Here is a 22,040-nt window from a genome sequence, read left to right as displayed (position 1 = left end):
TACTTAGTATGCCTTAATCCGGGCACTTATATCAGACAAGCGATAATTGAGATAATTTTCCGTTTTGGAATTGATTCACGTCTGATATTTCTTCCGAAGTAGAGGGATTATTGAAAAAAGCGTGCTCAGCAACACGCCAAAGCTGTTTTAAACCTTGGTTACAAAAGGTTACGATTACTCTGCCGTCCGGCTCACTGCGTTGCGCGTTTGATTTCTTCTCAGATTCCTCGTTCCGCGGAAGTCTAGGTTAGCGTTGAATAGGAGAGCCTCAACCTACGTGATTGTACATCGTTCAAGCTCTGTCGTCCATATAAAGCCACGATGGATCAGATCAAAACGAGGATTACTCTGTTGGTTACTATGATGTGGATCATGTCTTTTACAGTCTGTGTGATCGCGACTAGCTCACAAGGTAAACAAATTCCTTAGCCTGTTTTATCAAGAATGCAGAAATATAAAAACCTTTTCATGTTTGTTTGCTTTCTCTCGTGCAGATGTCAAGCTGATTTGCTTCAGTTAAGAATAACTTAACATGTCGTTTCACACGCAAACTGGTCAGATGATCCATTAAAGCTTCAGTAGAATTCTGACACATATGCTGACAAGGAGCCCCTGTCAGCAGCAATTTTAACTAAGCCTTGAAGCGGGAGGCCTTCAAGTCCATTAAAGACAACATTTAAAGGTCTTCTTTCCAGACTCTTCCCGGATATTCGTAATCAAAACTCAATGATTGCGTGATAAGATTTATTTTTAATAATTTCAGCCATTTAGATTTTAAGTAAGTCGAAAGGGATATTTATTACCTCTGACAAAATGATTCAGAGCCATTTGGATGAATTTACACGAACGCAAGTAATTTTTTCATGAAGCCTTTAATTAATTCATTGTCGTTCGTCTAGAACCAAAGATCATCAAAGAACCATGTTGACATAAATAAACGAAAATAGCCAAGAGAAATTACTTCTTTGAGAAGTTATCCCATGCAGTTATGATTGATCCGAACATTTTGAAAAAACTGCAGGAAAAAGTCAGTCTAGAAACTTGATTCCTGTGGTGTGATTTTTTCAACTAACATTGCAGACAGGTCAACGTTCGCCATGGGGTGGAGGTGCTCACTTGAACAACTTAAATTTTCTAAATACATCTTTCCTGTCACTAAGTCGAGGCGGGAGAATCTGACTAAAGCGCTTTCTAATGTTGTTTGTTACCGTGTATAACTCAGTATATTTTCATTAGTCGCGAAAATTCTGTCTTGGACGCTGACGGGAATTAAAGGTTGAAGGACACGATTAGGTCCGTGTTAGCAAAGAGTGGGTGCCTTTTTTATAATGTGACGATGTAGTTCGAGTAGGTCGAACCTCCTCCGTTTGGCCTGTAGCCAACGGCCTCTGTTTGGTGGAAGAGAACTGGGAAACCCTAATGAATTAAATAAGATTTAAATTAAAGATCACGTTGAATGATATTTGAAAATTAAATAGAGCATGAATTTAGAGAGCAATCGCCCTTTCATTCATGATGGTACCAGATTTTTTAATCAGTTTTGACGATTATTATAGTGGAAAATTGGATTGGACACTTGTAAACAAGCTATTCACTCGTGTATTTACATGTAGATCGTAGCTTATGCTGCTTACGCTTGTCTTGCTTAGCTTTTGGCGCCTTTCGCGTTGTGTACCAAAAAGCATTTCTCACTCTGTACTTATAACTATCTGTTAAAAAAGTTAAAGGTTATTTATGATAAAGGCTCAAGAGAAGTTTAGATAACATTATCATCTCGTTTTTCCTTATCAGCCACATCGTCCTTATCAGCAACATCTGCGTCAGCTTCAACATCGCCGCCAACTCTTACAACATCATCAGGGTCACCACAGCCATCACCATCAGCTTTAGGATCACCTAAGCCATCAGAGTCGGTGAAATATTTAAACACAAGAGAACTCTTTCTCAACACTTCGCTAATGGAATCAACACTATTCTCATCATCACCTGAACCTTCAGCATTGGCATCGGCCGAAGCAACGAGACCACCAGAATCACCATCAACGTTTCTATTGCGAACACTAGTTACGTTACGGTCATCATCATCAGAACAGGAGTCACAATCGATATCAGAATTAGCATCAAACCAATCATCACCACTACGATCTTTACCGCAACCACCGCCGTCCACAACCTCATCAGCATCACAGCCACCAGCATCACCGTCAGCGGCACAAACATCAGTAGCATTACTACAGACATCACCAGCAGCGTCAGGATCACCTCAACCATTAGAGTCAGCGACAAGATCACCTCTAGCAGCATTAACACCAATGTCCTCATCCTCAGCCGAAGCATCGAAATCAGCGGCACAAACATCTATAGCATTACTAACGACATCACCAGCAACGTCAGGATCACCTCAACCATCAGGGTCAGCGACAACATCACCCTTAGCGGCATCAACACTACTCACATCATCACTTGAACCATCAACGTTGGCATCAACATCTCCTTTACTAACACCATCACCATCACCATCATCAAAGTCGAATTTATCACAATCGCAATCAACGCAACCAGCACCATTATCAACGGGACCACCAGAATCACCATCAGTGTCACTATCGCCAACACTAGTTGCATCAGGGTCATCATCATCAGAACAAGAGTCGCAATCGATATCATCATTAGCATCAAACCAATCATCACCGCAATCATCACCACTGTCATCACTAGCGCAATCAAAATCATCACCGCAACCACCGCCGTCCACAACCTCATCAGCATCAAAGCCGCCATCATCACTGGCTTTAGCATCACCACTCACATCAGTATCAGAATCAACCCAAGTATCGCCGCCACCATCAGCGCCAGTGTCAACAGTCCCATCACCATTGACACCACTGCCACCATTCCTCTCGTCATCATTAATGCCTGTATCACCAAAGCCATCAGATTTTCCGTCACCGTCACCATCGGCAGCACCACCAAAGTCTCCATCACCTTCTCCACTGACTCCATCACCGCAATCCCCATCACTTCCACAGTCACCATCAGCACTGCAAGCGCCATCATCGTCACCACCAGTATCACCAATCCAGTCAACACAATCTTTAGCTGTAACACAATCTAATGACAATGTGACACAATCTTTAGCTGTAACACAATCTTTACCATCCTCGTCGATAGCATCAACAGGTTCGACAAAAAAAACTGTATCGACGACAGCAAAAGCAGTTACAAGCACAGTGTCTACGTCATCGACATCGCAACCACCTACTACATCGTCAATAGGTAACATAGTAAATAAGTAAACCATCCATACCTCATGATTACAGCACAATATTAATGCTGTATAACATACATAGTTCAGTTCTGTGGTGCAACATCTACACTTCAGATCTGTGGTATGACATCTGCACTTTAGATGTGTGGTATAATCATAGCGCTACCCGCTTCTTTAGTTTATACTAACATCCGTTATTATGTTACGGGACTTGAGGGTCACTCCTGACCATATGACATATGACTTCTGCACATGATTGCAAAGGGGCAATCATGGATCATGGGCTATCTGACACTTTACGTGAAACGTGCTTAAAATAACCCGTACGTTCAGCCATTACTAATAAAATTTGTTTCTTTCATTTGTACTATGACTACAACAGAAGGCGCTAAGAAATTCGATGGAAGAGGCAAAATAGAGGAGCCTTGGGACAACGAATATGCAAATACCAATTCCGTTAAGTACAAACGCCTTAAGAGCAGGCTTGAAACCCATTTTAAAGGAATTCTCGAAAAGAAATACGAAGAGAATTTACTTGATCTTGAGGTGAACAACTTCCAGGAGGGGAGTGTAATTTTCGACTTCACAGTTTTCCTTACATCTACGACGGATGTTAATGCCGACAGCCTGAAGGAGGCAATAGAGAAAGATGAAGGGGGCTCAAACTTCACTATTTTCGTTGAAAGTGTAAAGCAGGTCGCTGGTCCCACACCAACAGTAACGTCGCAATCACCCACGACATCGTCAAAAGGTAGGATAGTGAGTAAGGAGACCATCCATACTTCATTTGTAGAAAACCATTCGCACCTCATGCTTGCAGCACGATATTCATACTATAGATCTGATGTATAACATTAACAGTTCAGTTCTGTGGTATAACATCTACATTCAAGGCCTATTTGTTCAAAGACCTGGCAACGCTACCCAACAGATGAACTGCAACCCAACAGATAAATGTTAGAAAAACGTCTTGTGCAATCCACCGGATAGAGATTTATTCGGTGGATAGCGTTATCCACCCTTCGAACATCTGGGGCCAGATTTTTTCGTAGAACATCCGCGCTCTAGATCTGTGGTTTACCATCCATATTTCAGATCTGTAGTATAACATCCACGCTTCAGATCTGTAATTTAACATCTATACTTCGGATCTGTAGTATAACGTCTATACTTCAGATCTGGGGTATAACGTTTATCCTTCAGATCTGTGGTATAACATCTATACTTCAGATCTGTAGTATAAGATCTATACTTCGGATTTGTGGTATAACATCTAAACTCCAGATCTGTGGTATAACATCTATATTTCAGATCTGTGGTATAACATCTATCCTTCAGATCTGTGATATGACATCTAGACTTCAGATCTGTGGTATAACATCTATACTTCAGATCTGTGGTAGAACATCTACACTTTAGATGTGTAGTATAACATCCATGCTTCAGATATGTGGTATAACATTTATATTTAATATCTGTGGTATAACATCAATACTTTAGATCTGTAGTATAATATTTATATTTCAGATCTGTGAGGTAAGATCCACTCTTCAAATCTGTGGTATAACACCCGCACCTCAGATCTGTGGTAGAACATCCATTCTTCAGATCTGTGGTGTAACATGTATATTTCAGATTTGTTGTATTACATCTATACGTCAGATCTGTGGTTTAATCATAGTGGGTCTTCAACGCTTTCCCCTGTTGTAGTTTATACTAACATCCTTTATACGTCACGGAACTTTAGGGTCACTCCGAAACATGACTTCTTCACATCATTGCGTAGGGGTAAGCATGTCAGTAGCATTCTATCATTGGTTATCTGACACTTTTCGTGAAATGTTCTCGAAATTACCCGTAAGTTCAGCCATTACTAATAAAATTTGTTTCTTTCATTTGTACTATGACTACAATAGAAGGCGCTCAGAAATTCGATGGAAGAGGCAAAATGGAGGAGGTTAGGGACAACGAATATGCAAATAGCAATTCCGTTAAGTACAAACACCTTAAGAGCAGGTCTGAAACCCATTTAAAAGAAATTCTCGAAAATAAATACGAACAGAATTAACTTGATCTTGAGGTGAAAAACTTCCATATGGGGAGTATAATTTTCGACTTCACAGTTTTCCTTACAACTAAGACGGATGTTAATGCCGACAGCCTGAAGGAGGCAATAGAGAAAGATAGAGAAGGCTCAAATTTCACGATATCCGTTGAAAGTGTAAAGTAGGCCGCTGGTCCTACACTAACGACAACGTGTCCGAGTGAGCAACCTGAGGCGACATCCTCTGTAAAGGCGTGGATTTCGGTTGTGATCACACTTGGGATTATAATTCTGGTTTTGCCTGCTTTGCTGCTGTGTTTAATCGTGAGTAACGATTAGTCCTATAAAAGATTTCTCTCTAGTAAACAGGGCAATAATAGAAGCTTTAAGTAAGATTTGGTGCTTCCGATATCAATGAGTGGAGGATCGTAATTATAATTGTCAATCAAAGAGAAGAAGCACTTTCAGAAGGGGTCAATGAACACTAAAACGAGAAGAGACAGGTCCCAATACCAGCTATAAGCGCGAATGATCGCGAGAAACAAGTCACGTTAGTTTCATTGATCGAGAAGGCAGCGCAAACATAAAAACAAATCAAAAAATGAATATAGAATCCAACCAATGCCATCACGAATTTCTATTGTCACTCGGTTGAAAATTGCTCCATTCAGATTTAACCAAGGGTAGCAATAGTTAGTATGATTAGAACACACAGCTGATATTCAATCACTTCTGACCGATTCTGAACACTACTCTTTGGGAAAACTTCAATCTCCCCAGCCAAGGAGTTACAATCAAAAAGGACTTACAGTTCTATATTAGTGGACTCTATGTAATTTCAGTTGAAGCGCATTTCGAGCCGAAACTAATTTTTTGGTATTTCCTCACAAAGCTTCAAAACAGAAGATTGAAAAATAGTTGGAGGGCGAGAAAGGCGTCAATTCTGCACAATGACAACGATCCTTTTGCACAGCCCCGTATATACAGCATCGATTCCAAAGATATGTACTTGCTATCTGGTATATCGGATGGAAGACGAGCAAAAAGTCATGGCTTAGCGGTGGGTTTTTACTTTCACCGTTGTCCAGTTGTAGTGACCTTTATAACTGTTTGTGCAGCCTTAACAATTAAGCCTCATTGTTAACTTTTTCTCTAGAAATCCGATTTAAACTTCACTTTCTCTGAGCACCTTGGTCGCTCCAATCTTTACATAAGGTAAATGAAAAGACGTATATTACATAGAGAAAATGCAGAAAGAGGTAAAATGTAAATGTATTGGCGATTTTTTTCTGATTTTCCTCTTCAGCTTCTCACCCGTTGCCTTGCTTTGTTTTCGTTACACAGACATTTAGAGCGGAGAATGAAGGTTATAATGGCCCAGAAAACGACGATGAGAAAGCAGAGCCACAAAGCGATGAGCCTTTGCAAGCCGACATCAAAAGTGATGTTTCCGAAAAGGAAGACAAAGATGAAGAAAATGTCCAGTTTTTACCTGGAATTGGTTTTTATTAGTGAAACAGCTGAGACAAAAATGTTATTGTCTTTTTATCGATTTAACTACAAGGGATAAACAATGAAGAAATGAGTTTTTCAGTTATTCTGATCCCAAGCTCAATCATAACCATTAATGTGGAGAACGCCTGTGTAGCTAGTGTAGCAAGCCTTTCCTTTTCCTTTTATCCAAGTGGATAAAACCACTAAAAAATGACGAAAAGGGAGAGGGCTCTTCGCTTTCAATCCACGCCCTCGCGCGGCTGACGTTAGTCTCGTTTGGGTGCAATGAAACGGCAAAGCATTTTACGCAGGCCAAGGCAAGCCCTTCTCTTCCTATCTATGTTGAGTAGGGCAGTGAATAATGACAAGAGTAACCACTATTGTTATATACCTAGACTTTCTCTTAATAAAACGAGCACTGCGATTGGCTGATTCTTGGTCACGTGCCCCTTATCAAATTCAAATGTATCCCGACCGGGATACAAAGCGTAGTTGTTGCCCGCACGCCTAATACCACAGCAAATGATTGTTTCAGAGAAAGTCTAAATGTATGACAAAGCTCTTAATATATGGTCCCACGGGAAACTAGTTAGTTTTGTTTCCCTCAGGACTATACTTAAAGTGTATTATATCAACTGGAGTGTCTGAGAATAATGTCGCCGATAGCATTACACGTGTGTTCAATTAGTTAATCCTCCCCCCGGCCCCTAAACAGTGACGTAAGTGTGACAGACTAGATAGGAAGAACAGTTGCTTATTTTTCGAAATACTGACGCTTGCACTGGATGTAGATAACGATCTAGTTAATAACAGTCGTTCTGTTTTAAAATAATGAATGTGGCCTTTCGCACGTTTTTTTTATGTTTTCCATCCAATATGTAATGGTAATAGGACTGAGTGGAGTCCAATTCGGTCTGTAATCATACGAATAATAACAAAATCGAACAACCGCGAAGTCTTCTTACCAATTAATCAAAACTGTAACAGAATTCTCGAACGTGATTGGTCATCAACAGCCCGATTTGAGCACTAATAGGACACTGTACACGTCATGCTTGTAATTGGACAGTTAAAGGGACAGTTAACACGTCATGCCTGTATAAGTGGACAGAACGCGTTATGCGCGCCCTGTATTCCGCCGAGCCAACTGTTGTTGTTGCTTTCTTTTACATGAAAACACATAACCGATGTCTAGTTTCTTTCTCAGATTTTGTCATAGTTTTGATTAATTGGTAACAGGACATCGTGTCGTCCAACTCTATCTGTAATCATACGAGCGATTAACAGATCGGACTCCCGCTTCGCGGTCGTCCGATTTTGTTAAACGCTCGTATGATTACAGACTGAATTGGACTCAACTCAGTCCTATTACCATTATTAATCATAAAAATTACTGTTTGCGAGAAAAGAAGAATAGCCAAGTTATGAAAGAAAGGGAAAATTTGTATTAAAAGACTGAGAATGGAGGCCTAAATTGCGATTGGTTGATTTAAACTACAAATGTGATTTTTTGGCTAAAATTACAACTTTAAATGTGATTGGCTTATTGAACTGTCCGATATCAAATTGGCAAGTGAATTAATGGCATCAAACCAATCACAATCGAGGAAATTGTAGTTTTTTTGTTATTAAATAAGAGCTTTTTTTTTAAAGATTGTTGGTAATAAGGGCCTCTATTTTTCGAAGGTAATTGGTAATTTTCACTTACGGCTCGAGTCTTTCCGTGACTCACACGCCTGGAATATGACAACGTAACTATTTGTTCTAAGTGACATTTATTTACTCTTTTAAGTTCACACTCTCGAAGAGACAACTATTTCTTTGCAAGCATTGGTTACCACGTAACCAGCATTACGCGGTGAGTTTTCAATTGTGTGTTTGTTCTCTTAACAGTAATTTGAAAACCCTTGGAGAGTCGATGACCTTTAAATCGACTTTAAATGCCTACTGATTAGGCAATATGTGATACAGTTGTTGAGACATGAAAACCTCCTTTAAAGAAATAAACCTGCTTGTTCAAGAACAAGAGTTGTACATAAGGCAAAACTTATAACTACCTACGGGCCACGTGTTGTGAGAATTATCGATCTCGTTACATTTTATGGCAAAAATAATTCACATATCTTATTTCAGTAATCACAAAAATACGTCGATTTTCGTAATGTTAGTTATACGTGTTAAATACCTACAACTACAATACAATTACAAATTCAAATCACTATTATCTTCCTGAAGAAGCCCCGACAGAGTCAAGAGGAATTCATGGCATGTGTACCAGAATCATTCGATCCCAATGCAGTCCCACTACACAAAATTATCCTCAGTCTTAACATACCATTTCTAAGAAGAATCAATTTTACAAGAGTCGTTCTAAACAAAGAACGTTTAGCCCTGTGATAACAATCAGCAACTTAACGAATCTATCTACCTCGAAATCTTAAATAAGTACAAGTCAATTTTAGATTTAAATTTCGGAAGTTATCTAAACACTACAATTTTTTTGTCTCGGGGAAACGTACATTACGTTGTGCGATATATGGCCTACAAAGCCCTATATCATGAAACATTCATGAAAAGGCACAACAATTATCCTGCTTGAATTTCAAGTGCTTTACATTACTTCAAGCTACACGTGGGGACATTCAGTTAGAGAGCTTGAACGGTTCCAGAGCCATCGCCAGCTTGTGAACACCGGATAAGCACTGGACCCAAGCGGTCTGTGCGGCCGGGAACCTCTTGATAATGAGCCATGACGAAATCAGGAACAAACAGAAGTACATGGACCAACGGATGTTCCGCAATCTGGAAATGAACCAAGGGAAAGCTTAAGGTCAATCTAGGCTAAAGTAAAGAGATCTCTGAATTTATATGAAAGAGAAAGGGGGTCGAGGAACATTTTCAAAAGTATGATTCAGAACATCAAGAAAGCTTTCATTTCTTTCACAAAAGCTAGCCACCAACAACCATCCTAAATACGACACAAGCAGCAACGAAAGATGCTAGAACGAACTATTCTATTTCTCCAGAAAAATCAACGACAAACGTGGTCTCCACCGACCAGCTGGTCGAGGAACGAGAAAACCTCAAACCCAGTACTACACCAAGACATTTACGGTATCTCTTCTCTTTATATCCAATCATCAATATGCATATTCTCCATACTGTTTCTCCACACATTTCCTAAGGTTCTGACAAGAAGAATTGTTCTAACATTTATGAGCTTCCTGAGTTGGTGATCATTCCCTATATTCTCGTGACCTTCATGTTTGACTCAGGGGTGATATTGTAAGGAGAAATTGGATGTTAGTCATTCTTAAGGGTCCAAGGGTTAAGCAGAGGGTAGTAAAAGATTCGGTGTGTCTTGTTTTTTTTCACAAAAATTAGTATCACTCTAAAAATTCACTTTACCCTGTATTTTGCGCCTTTAAAATCTCTTGACCCTTACCTAACTAAACCAACAGCGACTTCCTCTAATAAATTCAAAGTGAAATATGTTTTCATATACTATTATAAGAGTAAAAAAAAACTGATAGCATGTTAAGAGTCTTGCCTGCGAATGCGGCTTTGCGCAACTGGAAGATTGGCCATTTCTTCTTTGAGAACAAATTTCTTGAGGCCGAGAATGTAGTGCAAAAAATAGTTGTTCCAATCCAGCTTCTGCACGTCAAAGTTGAATGTCTGAGAACACAGATAGATCAAGGAAAATGCTAAAAAAAGTTGCATCTTACAAAAATGCGTGATAGGAAGGTGCCAGCTTCAGACAAGGCAATAAGTAAAACTCGCCAACATTCAGAGCACAATAAGCGATAGAAAATCTCCAGTCTGCCTGGTCTTTTAAACCCTTTTTTCTTCCAGGATCTAAATATCACTTCTCTGCATTGTCTGTCATACATTCCTCATGATTTTGGAAATGAGAATTCTGTGATAAATCAAACAATATTCCGTGGTTGACATTTTTTACCACCTGGTCACCGTTAACTTTGAAAATGTATGGATACTGAATAAAGAAATAACTTTTAAGTAAAAAACCTTGCGGCTTTAGTTTACATAACAGTTTATGTCCCACAAAGTGGCTGAAAACAGTAAATAATTTGTCGTTTCCTCAAACCATGCAATGTTACATGGCTATTTCAGTTCTTTAAATTTGAACTTCATAAGTCACAGCCGAAATTTTGGATAACGCGAGCCAAATTCCACAAGGAACAAGTTTACTAACCTATCTGTCTTAAGGGCTCATATCTTGGATCAGTCTATGATAGTTGTCCATTGAAAACTACAAATAAAAAACATTAGTTGAAATTCAAAAAGCTCCTGCGAAATGCTACAGTTGCTTACACTTCGTTTACGCTCACGGTGGACAGACCAGCATTTATGAGTTTAAATGTCATTTTGGCGGGAGACGCAGTAAACTCAACACAGGGAGATCCGACAGAGGCCAAAAACCTCCGCAACTTACTGAGTACTTCTTCTCTTAATAATCCCTGTAGGAAGTGTTCGGTTTTGTTTTTTACGGCCTAATTCATTGTAAAAGTTTTTTTTTTTGACCATCACTCGTAGGGTTATCATGAATACGTCCTTCCCATGCAGGACAGCTCCCAAACTCACACATCTCAATGAGAATAAGTTCGTGTGTCCACATTACATCGATTGTCATTATCATTCCAAATATAGATTTCAGAAACGTAATGTAAAATATAAATATAATCATTAAGTCCAATTCTACCTCTCAGCCTCTGGAAGTGAAGCTAGAAGATCAAGCTCTTGGTTGCCCTGTCCAGCTTGCCATATGACTTATTCATTCTGTCGAGATCAAAACATATCATAACATTCTCTCAACAAGCTGATTACATAAGAGTAATTTTTTTCCTTTCTTTTTTAACCGGAGAGCCATTGAAACCAGTTTGTTTGGCAAAATTCATCTTTCTTAGCCTCTGTACCTTCTTTCTGGCCTAGAAAGAGATTCATGTACAAAACTGATAAAACAGTAACTCGAAGCTAGTTTTGATTACAGCACCTTTGTCTTTGATGAGCCCAAATACAGGTAGAAAAACTTGGACAAAACCCTCTAACTCACTCACCTTGGTCTTTGCCCAGAACAAAAGGATCCCATGTCAGCGATGAAGGCAGGGATTTTGTGACCAATGTAGCACCAGTAGTAGTGAATCAGTCTGTAAAACAAATGAATGAACAAATTAACCAATTAATTAACAAAACAATCAATCCATCGATCAGTAAGTTAGTTAGTCAACCAATCAGGTTGTCAATCTCCCAAATTTCAATTAATGAATGAATTGCATCATTCTGATGATCTATTCATCGACTAAGTAATCTTTCAGTCTGTCAATGTCCTTCCATTAATGTCATACAACCACTCATCTGTCCAAACAAGACTACAGTGACTAACAAACCATGCAAGACAATATTGACTGCAACAATAATTATACAGTAAATTAATGGCTATTTTCTAAATGATAAATTTCAATGCTGAAACGCTCTCTTTCCTGAAAGAGCAAAAGTTATGTGCTGGCAACCGTTAAAGTGCAAACCACTCCTGGACAAAATTGGACAACCATTCAACAAATAAAAATTTAGCTACCAGTTTTCTCGTCCAAGGAAATATGAATATTGACATACGGCACAACAAGTTTTTCAGTTTCCATGACTACGTTATGCCAGGAGCTATACATTGCAGTGATCGAAAGATTCCGTTATAATTTTGATTTTTTGAGTTTTTTTCTTAATTCATAAACACACTGGGATATGCTTTTTTTTTTCCTAAAAAACGTGGTATTTATTACACATTTCATTAAGAGGCGATGGCATTCCATAGGGCGAGGATTGACGACATATGTGACTAGACTCCTTTATTTACCTTGACACAAGTAAAATATAACACGATTTACTCAGCAAACCGTTTGTAAGTCAGCTGTCAAACTTTGAGCGGCAATAATAAAAAAATGAGACATTGCGTAATGACAACCGCTCGGCGTCAATCCGCACTTCGAAACACAACTCGAAATCGAATCAAACTCGAATAATTCATGTAAGTTGCGCGTCGTCTTAAAATAAACCTAAGCAAGAGCTGCACCCAAAGAAATGTCCTTTAACTGCACAATCTTTATCATTTCGATGCAAAATATTCATAATTATGATCAAGGATTACCGATGCGGTCAAGTAAACAATTTTTCTGCCAGTCAACCCCTGAAACACAAAGGCGCTGTTATTTAGTATGCCTTAATCCGGGCACTTATATCAGACAAGCGATAATTGAGATAATTTTCCGTTTTGGAATTGATTCACGTCTGATATTTCTTCCGAAGTAGAGGGATTATTGAAAAAAGCGTGCTCAGCAACGCGCCAAAGCTGTTTTAAACCTTAGTTATAAAAGGTTACGATTACTCTGCCGTCCGGCTCACTGCGTTGCGCGTTTGATTTCTTCTCAGATTCCTCGTTCCGCGGAAGTCTAGGTTAGCGTTGAATAGGAGAGCCTCAACCTACGTGATTGTACATCGTTCAAGCTCTGTCGTCCATATAAAGCCACGATGGATCAGATCAAAACGAGGATTACTCTGTTGGTTACTATGATGTGGATCATGTCTTTTACAGTCTGTGTGATCGCGACTAGCTCACAAGGTAAACAAATTCCCTAGCCTATTTTATCAAGAATGCAGAAATATAAAAACCTTTTCATGTTTGTTTGCTTTCTCTCGTGCAGATGTCAAGCTGATTTGCTTCAGTTAAGAATAACTTAACATGTCGTTTCACACGCAAACTGGTCAGATGATCCATTAAAGCTCCAGTAGAATTCTGACACATATGCTGACAAGGAGCCCCTGTCAGCAGCAATTTTAACTAAGCCTTGAAGCGGGAGGCCTTCAAGTCCATTAGAGACAACATTTAAAGGTCTTCTTTCCAGACTCTTCCCGGATATTCGTCATCAAAACTCAATGATTGCGTGATAAGATTTATTTTTAATAATTTCAGCCATTTAGATTTTAAGTAAGTCGAAAGGGATATTTATTACCTCTGACAAAATGATTCAGAGCCATTTGGATGAATTTACACGAACGCAAGTAATTTTTTCATGAAGCCTTTAATTAATTCATTGTCGTTCGTCTAGAACCAAAGATCATCAAAGAACCATGTTGACATAAATAAACGAAAATAGCCAAGAGAAATTACTTCTTTGAGAAGTTATCCCATGCAGTTATGATTGATCCGAACATTTTGAAAAAACTGCAGGAAAAAGTCAGTCTAGAAACTTGATTCCTGTGGTGTGATTTTTTCAACTAACATTGCAGACAGGTCAACGTTCGCCATGGGGTGGAGGTGCTCACTTGAACAACTTAAATTTTCTAAATACATCTTTCCTGTCACTATGTCGAGGCGGGAGAATCTGACTAAAGCGCTTTCTAATGTTGTTTGTTACCCTGTATAACTCAGTATATTTTCATTAGTCGCGAAAATTCTGTCTTGGACGCTGACGGGAATTAAAGGTTGAAGGACACGATTAGGTCCGTGTTAGCAAAGAGTGGGTGCCTTTTTTATAATGTGACGATGTAGTTCGAGTAGGTCGAACCTCCTCCGTTTGGCCTGTAGCCAACGGCCTCTGTTTGGTGGAAGAGAACTGGGAAACCCTAATGAATTAAATAAGATTTAAATTAAAGATCACGTTGAATGATATTTGAAAATTAAATAGAGCATGAATTTAGAGAGCAATCGCCCTTTCATTCATGATGGTACCAGATTTTTTAATCAGTTTTGACGATTATTATAGTGGAAAATTGGATTGGACACTTGTAAACAAGCTATTCACTCATGTATTTACATGTAGATCGTAGCTTATGCTGCTTACGCTTGTCTTGCTTAGCTTTTGGCGCCTTTCGCGTTGTGTACCAAAAAGCATTTCTCACTCTGTACTTATAACTATCTGTTAAAAAAGTTAAAGGTTATTTATGATAAAGGCTCAACAGAAGTTTAGATAACATTATCATCTCGTTTTTCCTTATCAGCAACATCGTCGTCGCCATCTGCGTCAGCTTCAACATCGCCGCCAACTCTTACAACATCATCAGGGTCACCACAGCCATCACCATCAGCTTTAGGATCACCTAAGCCATCAGAGTCGGTGAAATATTTAAACACAAGAGAACTCTTTCTCAACCGTTCGCTAGTGGAATCAACACTATTCTCATCATCACCTGAACCTTCAGCATTGGCATCGGCCGCAGCAACGAGACCACCAGAATCACCATCAACGTTTCTATTGCAAACACTAGTTGCATTAGGGTCATCATCATCAGAACAGGAGTCACAATCGATATCAGAATTAGTATCAAACCGATCATCACCACTACGATCTTTACCGCAACCACCGCCGTCCACAACCTCATCAGCATCACAGCCACCAGCATCACCGTCAGCGGCACAAACATCAGTAGCATTACTACAGACATCACCAGCAGCGTCAGGATCACCTCAACCATTAGAGTCAGCGACAAGATCACCTCTAGCGGCATCAACATTAATGTCCTCATCCTCAGCCGAAGCATCGAAATCAGTGGCACAAACATCTATAGCATTACTAACGACATCACCAGCAACGTCAGGGTCACCTCAACCATCAGGGTCAGCGACAACATCACCCTTAGCGGCATCAACACTACTCACATCATCACTTGAACCATCAACGTTGGCATCAACATCTCCATTACCAACACCATCACCATCACCATCACCATCATCAAAGTCGGATTTACCACAATCGCAATCAACGCAACCAGCACCATTATCAACGGGACCACCAGAATCACCATCAGCGTCACTATCGCCAACACTAGTTGCATCAGTGTTATCATCGTCAGAACAAGAGTTGCAATCGATATCATCATTAACATCAAACCGATCATCACCGCAATCATCACCACTGTCATCACTAGCGCAATCAAAATCATCACCGCAACCACCGCCGTCCACAACCTCATCAGCATCACAGCCGCCATCATCACTGGCTTTAGCATCACCACTCACATCAGTATCAGAATCAACCCAAGTATCGCCGCCACCATCAGCGCCAGTGTCAACAGTGCCATCACCATTGACACCACTGCCACCATCCCTCTCGTCATCATTAATGCCTGTATCACCAGAGCCATCAGATTTTCCGTCACCGTCACCATCGGCAGCACCACCAAAGTCTCCATCACCTTCTCCACTGACTCCATCACCGCAATCCCCATCACTTCCACAGTCACCATCAGCACTGCAACCGCCATCATCGTCACCACCAGTATCACCAATCCAGTCAACACAATCTTTAGCTGTGACACAATCTTTAGCTGTGACACAATCTTTAGCTGTAACACAATCTTTACCATCCTCGTCGATAGCATCAACAGGTTCGACAAAACAAACTGTATCGACGACAACAAAAGCAGTTACAAGCACAGTGTCTACGTCATCGACGTCGCAACCACCTACTACATCGTCAATAGGTAACATAGTAAATAAGTAAACCATCCATACCTCATGATTACAGCACAATATTAATGCTGTATAACATACATAGTTCAGTTCTGTGGTGCAACATCTACACTTCAGATCTGTGGTATGACATCTGCACTTTAGATGTGTGGTATAATCATAGCGCTACCCGCTTCTTTAGTTTATACTAACATCCGTTGTTATGTTACGGGACTTGAGTGTCACTCCTGACCATATGACATATGACTTCTGCACATGATTGCAAAGGGGCAATCATGTATCATGGGCTATCTGACACTTTACGTGAAACGTGCTTAAAATAACCCGTACGTTCAGCCATTACTAATAAAATTTGTTTCTTTCATTTGTACTATGACTACAACAGAGGGCGCTAAGAAATTCGATGGAAGAGGCAAAATAGAGGAGCCTTGGGACAACGAATATGCAAATACCAATTCCGTTAAGTACAAACGCCTTAAGAGCAGGCTTGAAACCCATTTTAAAGGAATTCTCGAAAAGAAATACGAAGAGAATTTACTTGATCTTGAGGTGAAAAACTTCCAGGAGGGGAGTGTAATTTTCGACTTCACAGTTTTCCTTACATCTACGACGGATGTTAATGCCGACAGCCTGAAGGAGGCAATAGAGAAAGATGAAGGGGGCTCAAACTTCACTATTTTCGTTGAAAGTGTAAAGCAGGTCGCTGGTCCCACACCAACAGTAACGTCGCAATCACCCACGACATCGTCAAAAGGTAGGATAGTGAGTAAGGAGACCATCCATACTTCATTTGTAGAAAACCATTCGCACCTCATGTTTGCAGCACGATATTCATACTATAGATCTGATGTATAACATTAACAGTTCAGTTCTGTGGTATAACATCTACATTCAAGGCCTATTTGTTCAAAGACCTGGCAACGCTACCCAACAGATGAACTGCAACCCAACAGATAAATGTTAGCAAAACGTCCTGTGCAATCCAGCGGATAGAGATTTATTCGGTGGATAGCGTTATCCACCCTTCGAACATCTGGGGCCAGATTTTTTCGTAGAACATCCACGCTCTAGATCTGTGGTTTACCATCCATATTTCAGATCTGTAGTATAACATCCACGGTTCAGATCTGTAATTTAACATCTATACTTCGGATCTGTAGTATAACGTCTATACTTCAGATCTGGGGTATAACGTTTATCCTTCAGATTTGTGGTATAACATCTATACTTCAGATCTGTAGTATAAGATCTATACTTCGGATTTGTGGTATAATATCTATACTTCAGATCTGTAGTATAAGATCTATACTTCGGATTTTTGATATAACATCTAAACTCCAGATCTGTGGTATAACATCTATATTTCAGATCTGTGGTATAACATCTATCCTTCAGATCTGTGATATGACATCTAGACTTCAGATCTGTGGTATAGCATCTATACTTCAGATCTGTGGTAGAACATCTACACTTTAGATGTGTAGTATAACATCCATGCTTCAGATATGTGGTATAACATTTATATTTAATATCTGTGGTATAACATCAATACTTTAGATCTGCAGTATAATATTTATATTTCAGATCTGTGGGATAAGATCCACTCTTCAAATCTGTGGTATAACACCCGCACTTCAGATCTGTGGTAGAACATCCATTCTTCAGATCTGTGGTGTAACATGTATATTTCAGATTTGTTGTATTACATCTATACGTCAGATCTGTGGTTTAATCATAGTGGGTCTTCAACGCTTTCCCCTGTTGTACTTTATACTAACATCCTTTATACGTCACGGAACTTTAGGGTCACTCCTAAACATGACTTCTTCACATCATTGCGTAGGGGTAAGCATGTCAGTAGCATTCTATCATTGGTTATCTGACACTTTTAGTGAAATTTTCTCGAAATTACCCGTACGTTCAGCCATTACTAATAAAATTTGTTTCCTTCATTTGTTCTATGACTACAATAGAAGGCGCTAAGAAATTCGATGGAAGAGGCAAAATGGAGGAGCCTAGGGACAACGAATATGCAAATAGCAATTTCCTTAAGTACAAACACCTTAAGAGCAGGTCTGAAACCCATTGAAAAGAAATTCTCGAAAAGAAATATGAACAGAATTTACTTGATCTTGAGGTGAAAAACTTCCATATGGGGAGTACAATTTTCGACTTCACAGTTTTCCTTACAACTACGAATGATGTTAATGCCGACACTTTGAAGGAGGTAATAGAGAAAGGTGAAGAAGGCTCAAATTTCACGGTATCTGTTGAAAGTGTAAGGTAGGTCGCTGGTCCTACACTAACGACAACTTGTCCGAGTGAGCAACCTGAGGCGACATCCTTTGTAAAGGCGTGGATTGCGGTTGTGATCACACTTGGAATTATAATTCTGGTTTTGCTTGCTTTGCTGCTGTGTTTAATCATGAGTAACGATTAGTCCTATAAAAGGTTTCTCTCTAGTAAACAGGGTAATAATAGAAGCTTTAAGTAAGACTTGGTGCTTCCCATATCAATGAGGGGAAGATCGTAATTATAATCGTCAATCAAAGAGAAGAAGCACTTTCAGAAGGGGTCAATGAACACTAAAACTGGAGAGAGGTCACAAAACCAGCTATAAGCGCGAATAAACGCGAGAAGCAAGTCACGTTAGTTTCATTGATCGAGAAGGCGGCACGAACATAAAAACAAATCAAAAAATGGATATAGAATCCAACCAGTGCCATCACGAATTTCTATTGTCACTCAGTTGAAAATTGCTCCATTCAGATTTAATCCAGGGTCGCAATAGTTAGTATGATTAGAACACACAGCTGTTATTCAATCACTTCTGACCAATTCTGAACTCTATTCTTTGGGAAAACTTCAATTTCCCCAGCCTAGGAGTTACAATCAAAAAGGACTTACAGTTCTATATTAGTGGACTCTATGTAATTTCAGTTGAAGTGCATTTCGAGCCGAAACTAATTTTTTGGTATTTCCTCACAAAGCTTCAAAACAGAAGATTAAAAAATAGTTGGAGGGCGAGAAAGGCGTCAATTCTGCACAATGACAACGATCCTTTTGCACAGCCCCGTATGTACAGCATCGATTCCAAAGATATGTACTTGCTATCTGGTTTATCGGATGGAACACGAGCAAAAAGTCATGGCTTAGCGGTGGGTTTTTACTTTCACCGTTGTCCAGTTGTAGTGAACTTTATTAGTGTTTGTGCAGCCTTAACAATTAAGCCTCATTGTTAACTTTCCCTCTAGAAATCCGATTTAAACTTCACTTTCTCTGAGCACCTTGGTCGCTCCATCTTGGCCTTTCTCATCACGGGTTTTTATTGAATTGTTATCTACTCTTACGATATTTTTTTGGCCGCTTTCCATGGATTATGAGAGATATTTCCTCGATGCTTTATTATGGGAAACGAAGGAATTCTTTACATAAGATAGATGAAAAGACGTATATTACATAGAGAAAATGCAGAAAGAGGTAAAATGTAAATGTATTGGCGATTTTTTCTGATTTTTCTCTTCAGCTTCTCACCCGTTGCCTTGCTTTGTTTTCGTTACACAGACAGACATTACAGACATTTGGTGCGGAGAATGAAGGTTATAATGGCCCGGAAAACGACGATGAGAAAGCAGAGCCACAAAGCGATGAGCCTTTGCAAGCCGACATGGAAAGTGATGTTTCCGAAAAGGAAGACAAAGATGAAGAGAATGTCCAGTTCTTACCTGCAATTGGTTTTATTAGTGAAACAGCTGAGGCAAAAATGTTATTGTCTTCTTATCGATTTAACTACATGGGATAAACAATGAAGAAATGAGTTTTTCAGTCATTCTGATCCCAAGTTCAATCATAACCAGTAATGTCGAGAACGCCTGTGTGGCTAGTGTAGGAAGCCTATCCTTTTCCTTTTATCCAAGTGGGGGAGGCATGAGCTGTGCGAGGGCATGGGGCGAAAACCAGCTAAAAGATGACGAAAAGGGAGAGGGCTCTTCGCTTTCAATCCACGCCCTCGTGCGGCTGACGTTAGTCTCGTTTGGGTGCAATGAAACGGCAAAGCATTTTACGCAGGCCAAGGCAAGCCCTTCTCTTCCTATCTATGTTGAGTAGGGCAGTGAATAATGACAAGAGTAACCACTATTGTTATATACCTAGACTTTCTCTTAATAAAACGATCACTGCGATTGGCTGATTCTTGGTCACGTGCCCCTTATCAAATTCAAATGTATCCCGACCGGGATACAAAGCGTAGTTGTTGCCCGCACGCCTAATACCACAGCAAATGATTGTTTCAGAGAAAGTCTAAATGTATGACAAAGCCCTTAATGTATGGTCCCACGGGAAACTAGTTAGTTTTGTTTCCCTCAGGACTATACTTAAAGTGTATTATATCAACTGGAGTGTCTGAGAATAATGTCGCCGATAGCATTACACGTGTGTTCAATTAGTTAATCCTCCCCCCGGCCCCTAAACAGTGACGTAAGTGTGACAGACTAGATAGAAAGAACAGTTGCTTATTTTTCGAAATACTGACGCATGCACTGGATGTAGATAACGATCTAGTTAATAACAGTCGTTCTGTTTTAAAATAATGAATGTGGCCTTTCGCACGTTTTTTTTATGTTTTCCATCCAATATGTAATGGTAATAGGACTGAGTGGAGTCCAATTCGGTCTGTAATCATACGAATAATAACAAAATCGAACAACCGCGAAGTCTTCTTACCAATTAATCAAAAACTGTAACAGAATTCTCGAACGTGATTGGTCATCAACAGCCCGATTTGAGCACTAATAGGACACTGTACACGTCATGCTTGTAATTGGACAGTTAAAGGGACAGTTAACACGTCATGCCTGTATAAGTGGACAGAACGCGTTATGCGCGCCCAGTATTCCGCCGAGCTAACTGTTGTTGTTGCTTTCTTTTACATGAAAACACATAACCGATGTCTAGCTTCTTTCTCAGATTTTGTCATAGTTTTGATTAATTGGTAACAGGACATCGTGTCGTCCAACTCTATCTGTAATCATACGAGCGATTAACAGATCGGACTCCCGCTTCGCGGTCGTCCGATTTTGTTAAACGCTCGTATGATTACAGACTGAATTGGACTCAACTCAGTCCTATTACCATTATTAATCATAAAAATTATTGTTTGCGAGAAAAGAAGAATAGCCAAGTTATGAAAGAAAGGAAAAATGTGCATTAAAAGACTGAGAATGGAGGCCTAAATTGCGATTGGTTGATTTAAACTACAAATGTGATTTTTTGGCTAAAATTACAACTTTAAATGTGATTGGCTTATTGAACTGTCCGATATCAAATTGGCAAGTGAATTAATGGCATCAAACCAATCACAATCGAGGAAATTATAGTTTTTTGTTATTAAATAAGAGCTTTTTTTTTTAAAGATTGTTGGTAATAAGGGCCTCTATTTTTCGAAGGTAATTGGTAATTTTCACTTACGGCTCGAGTCTTTCCGTGACTCACACGCCTGGAATATGACAACGTAACTATTTGTTCTAAGTGACATTTATTTACTCTTTTAAGTTCACACTCTATTTTTTAAATCGAAGAGACAACTATTTCTTTGCAAGCAGTGGTTACCACGTAACCAGCATTACGCGGTGAGTTTTCAATTGTGTGTTTGTTCTCTTAACAGTAATTTGAAAACCCTTGGAGAGTCGATGACCTTTAAATCGACTTTAAATGCCTACTGATTAGGCAATATGTGATACATGTTGTTGAGA

General features: G+C 39.5%; 2 protein-coding genes across 6 annotated transcripts; both read left to right on the top strand.

Moving 5' to 3' along the window:
* Window positions 1-27: 27 nt before the first annotated feature.
* On the top strand, window positions 28-8,989 carry LOC131778870 (uncharacterized). Of its 4 annotated transcripts, none has more exons than XM_066171472.1 (6): window positions 28-412; window positions 1,792-3,276; window positions 3,651-4,019; window positions 5,016-5,056; window positions 5,185-6,372; window positions 6,657-8,989. In XM_066171472.1, exons 1-5 carry the CDS (start codon window positions 322-324, stop codon window positions 5,299-5,301), a joined length of 2,103 nt encoding a protein of 700 aa, XP_066027569.1. In that variant the 5' UTR covers window positions 28-321; the 3' UTR covers window positions 5,302-6,372; window positions 6,657-8,989. The 4 variants fall into 4 exon arrangements, with proteins under 4 accessions (XP_066027569.1, XP_066027567.1, XP_066027568.1 ...); XM_066171470.1 differs by having other exon boundaries at window positions 5,016-5,636; window positions 6,205-6,372; XM_066171471.1 differs by adding an exon at window positions 6,469-6,527 and having other exon boundaries at window positions 5,016-6,372.
* A 4,085-nt stretch (window positions 8,990-13,074) lies between these two features.
* On the top strand, window positions 13,075-21,596 carry LOC136283135 (uncharacterized). Of its 2 annotated transcripts, none has more exons than XM_066171473.1 (4): window positions 13,075-13,440; window positions 14,820-16,301; window positions 16,676-19,448; window positions 19,855-21,596. In XM_066171473.1, the coding sequence occupies exons 1-3, from the start codon at window positions 13,350-13,352 to the stop codon at window positions 17,143-17,145; spliced, it is 2,043 nt and encodes a 680-aa protein (XP_066027570.1). In that variant the 5' UTR covers window positions 13,075-13,349; the 3' UTR covers window positions 17,146-19,448; window positions 19,855-21,596. The 2 variants fall into 2 exon arrangements, with proteins under 2 accessions (XP_066027570.1, XP_066027571.1); XM_066171474.1 differs by lacking the exon at window positions 19,855-21,596 and adding an exon at window positions 19,545-19,611.
* Window positions 21,597-22,040: the final 444 nt, after the last annotated feature.

Source organism: Pocillopora verrucosa, chromosome 8 (genome assembly GCF_036669915.1).
Source record: "Pocillopora verrucosa isolate sample1 chromosome 8, ASM3666991v2, whole genome shotgun sequence".
In the NCBI taxonomy this organism is placed as follows: Eukaryota; Metazoa; Cnidaria; class Anthozoa; order Scleractinia; family Pocilloporidae; genus Pocillopora; species Pocillopora verrucosa.
The sequence above is the reverse complement of the archived record's forward strand: the minus strand, read 5'-3'. Positions and strand labels throughout refer to the sequence as shown.

Bases quoted from the DNA above. Each gene is read 5' to 3' on its own strand.
- LOC131778870 (XM_066171470.1), top strand. From the start codon at position 322: ATGGATCAGATCAAAACGAGGATTACTCTGTTGGTTACTATGATGTGG. The intron at 413-1,791 runs GTAAACAAATTC...TTTCCTTATCAG, and splicing joins GATCGCGACTAGCTCACAAG to CCACATCGTCCTTATCAGCA. The intron at 4,020-5,015 runs GTAGGATAGTGA...ACGGAACTTTAG, and splicing joins ACCCACGACATCGTCAAAAG to GGTCACTCCGAAACATGACT.
- LOC136283135 (XM_066171473.1), top strand. From the start codon at position 13,350: ATGGATCAGATCAAAACGAGGATTACTCTGTTGGTTACTATGATGTGG. The intron at 13,441-14,819 runs GTAAACAAATTC...TTTCCTTATCAG, and splicing joins GATCGCGACTAGCTCACAAG to CAACATCGTCGTCGCCATCT. The intron at 16,302-16,675 runs GTAACATAGTAA...TGACTACAACAG, and splicing joins ACCTACTACATCGTCAATAG to AGGGCGCTAAGAAATTCGAT.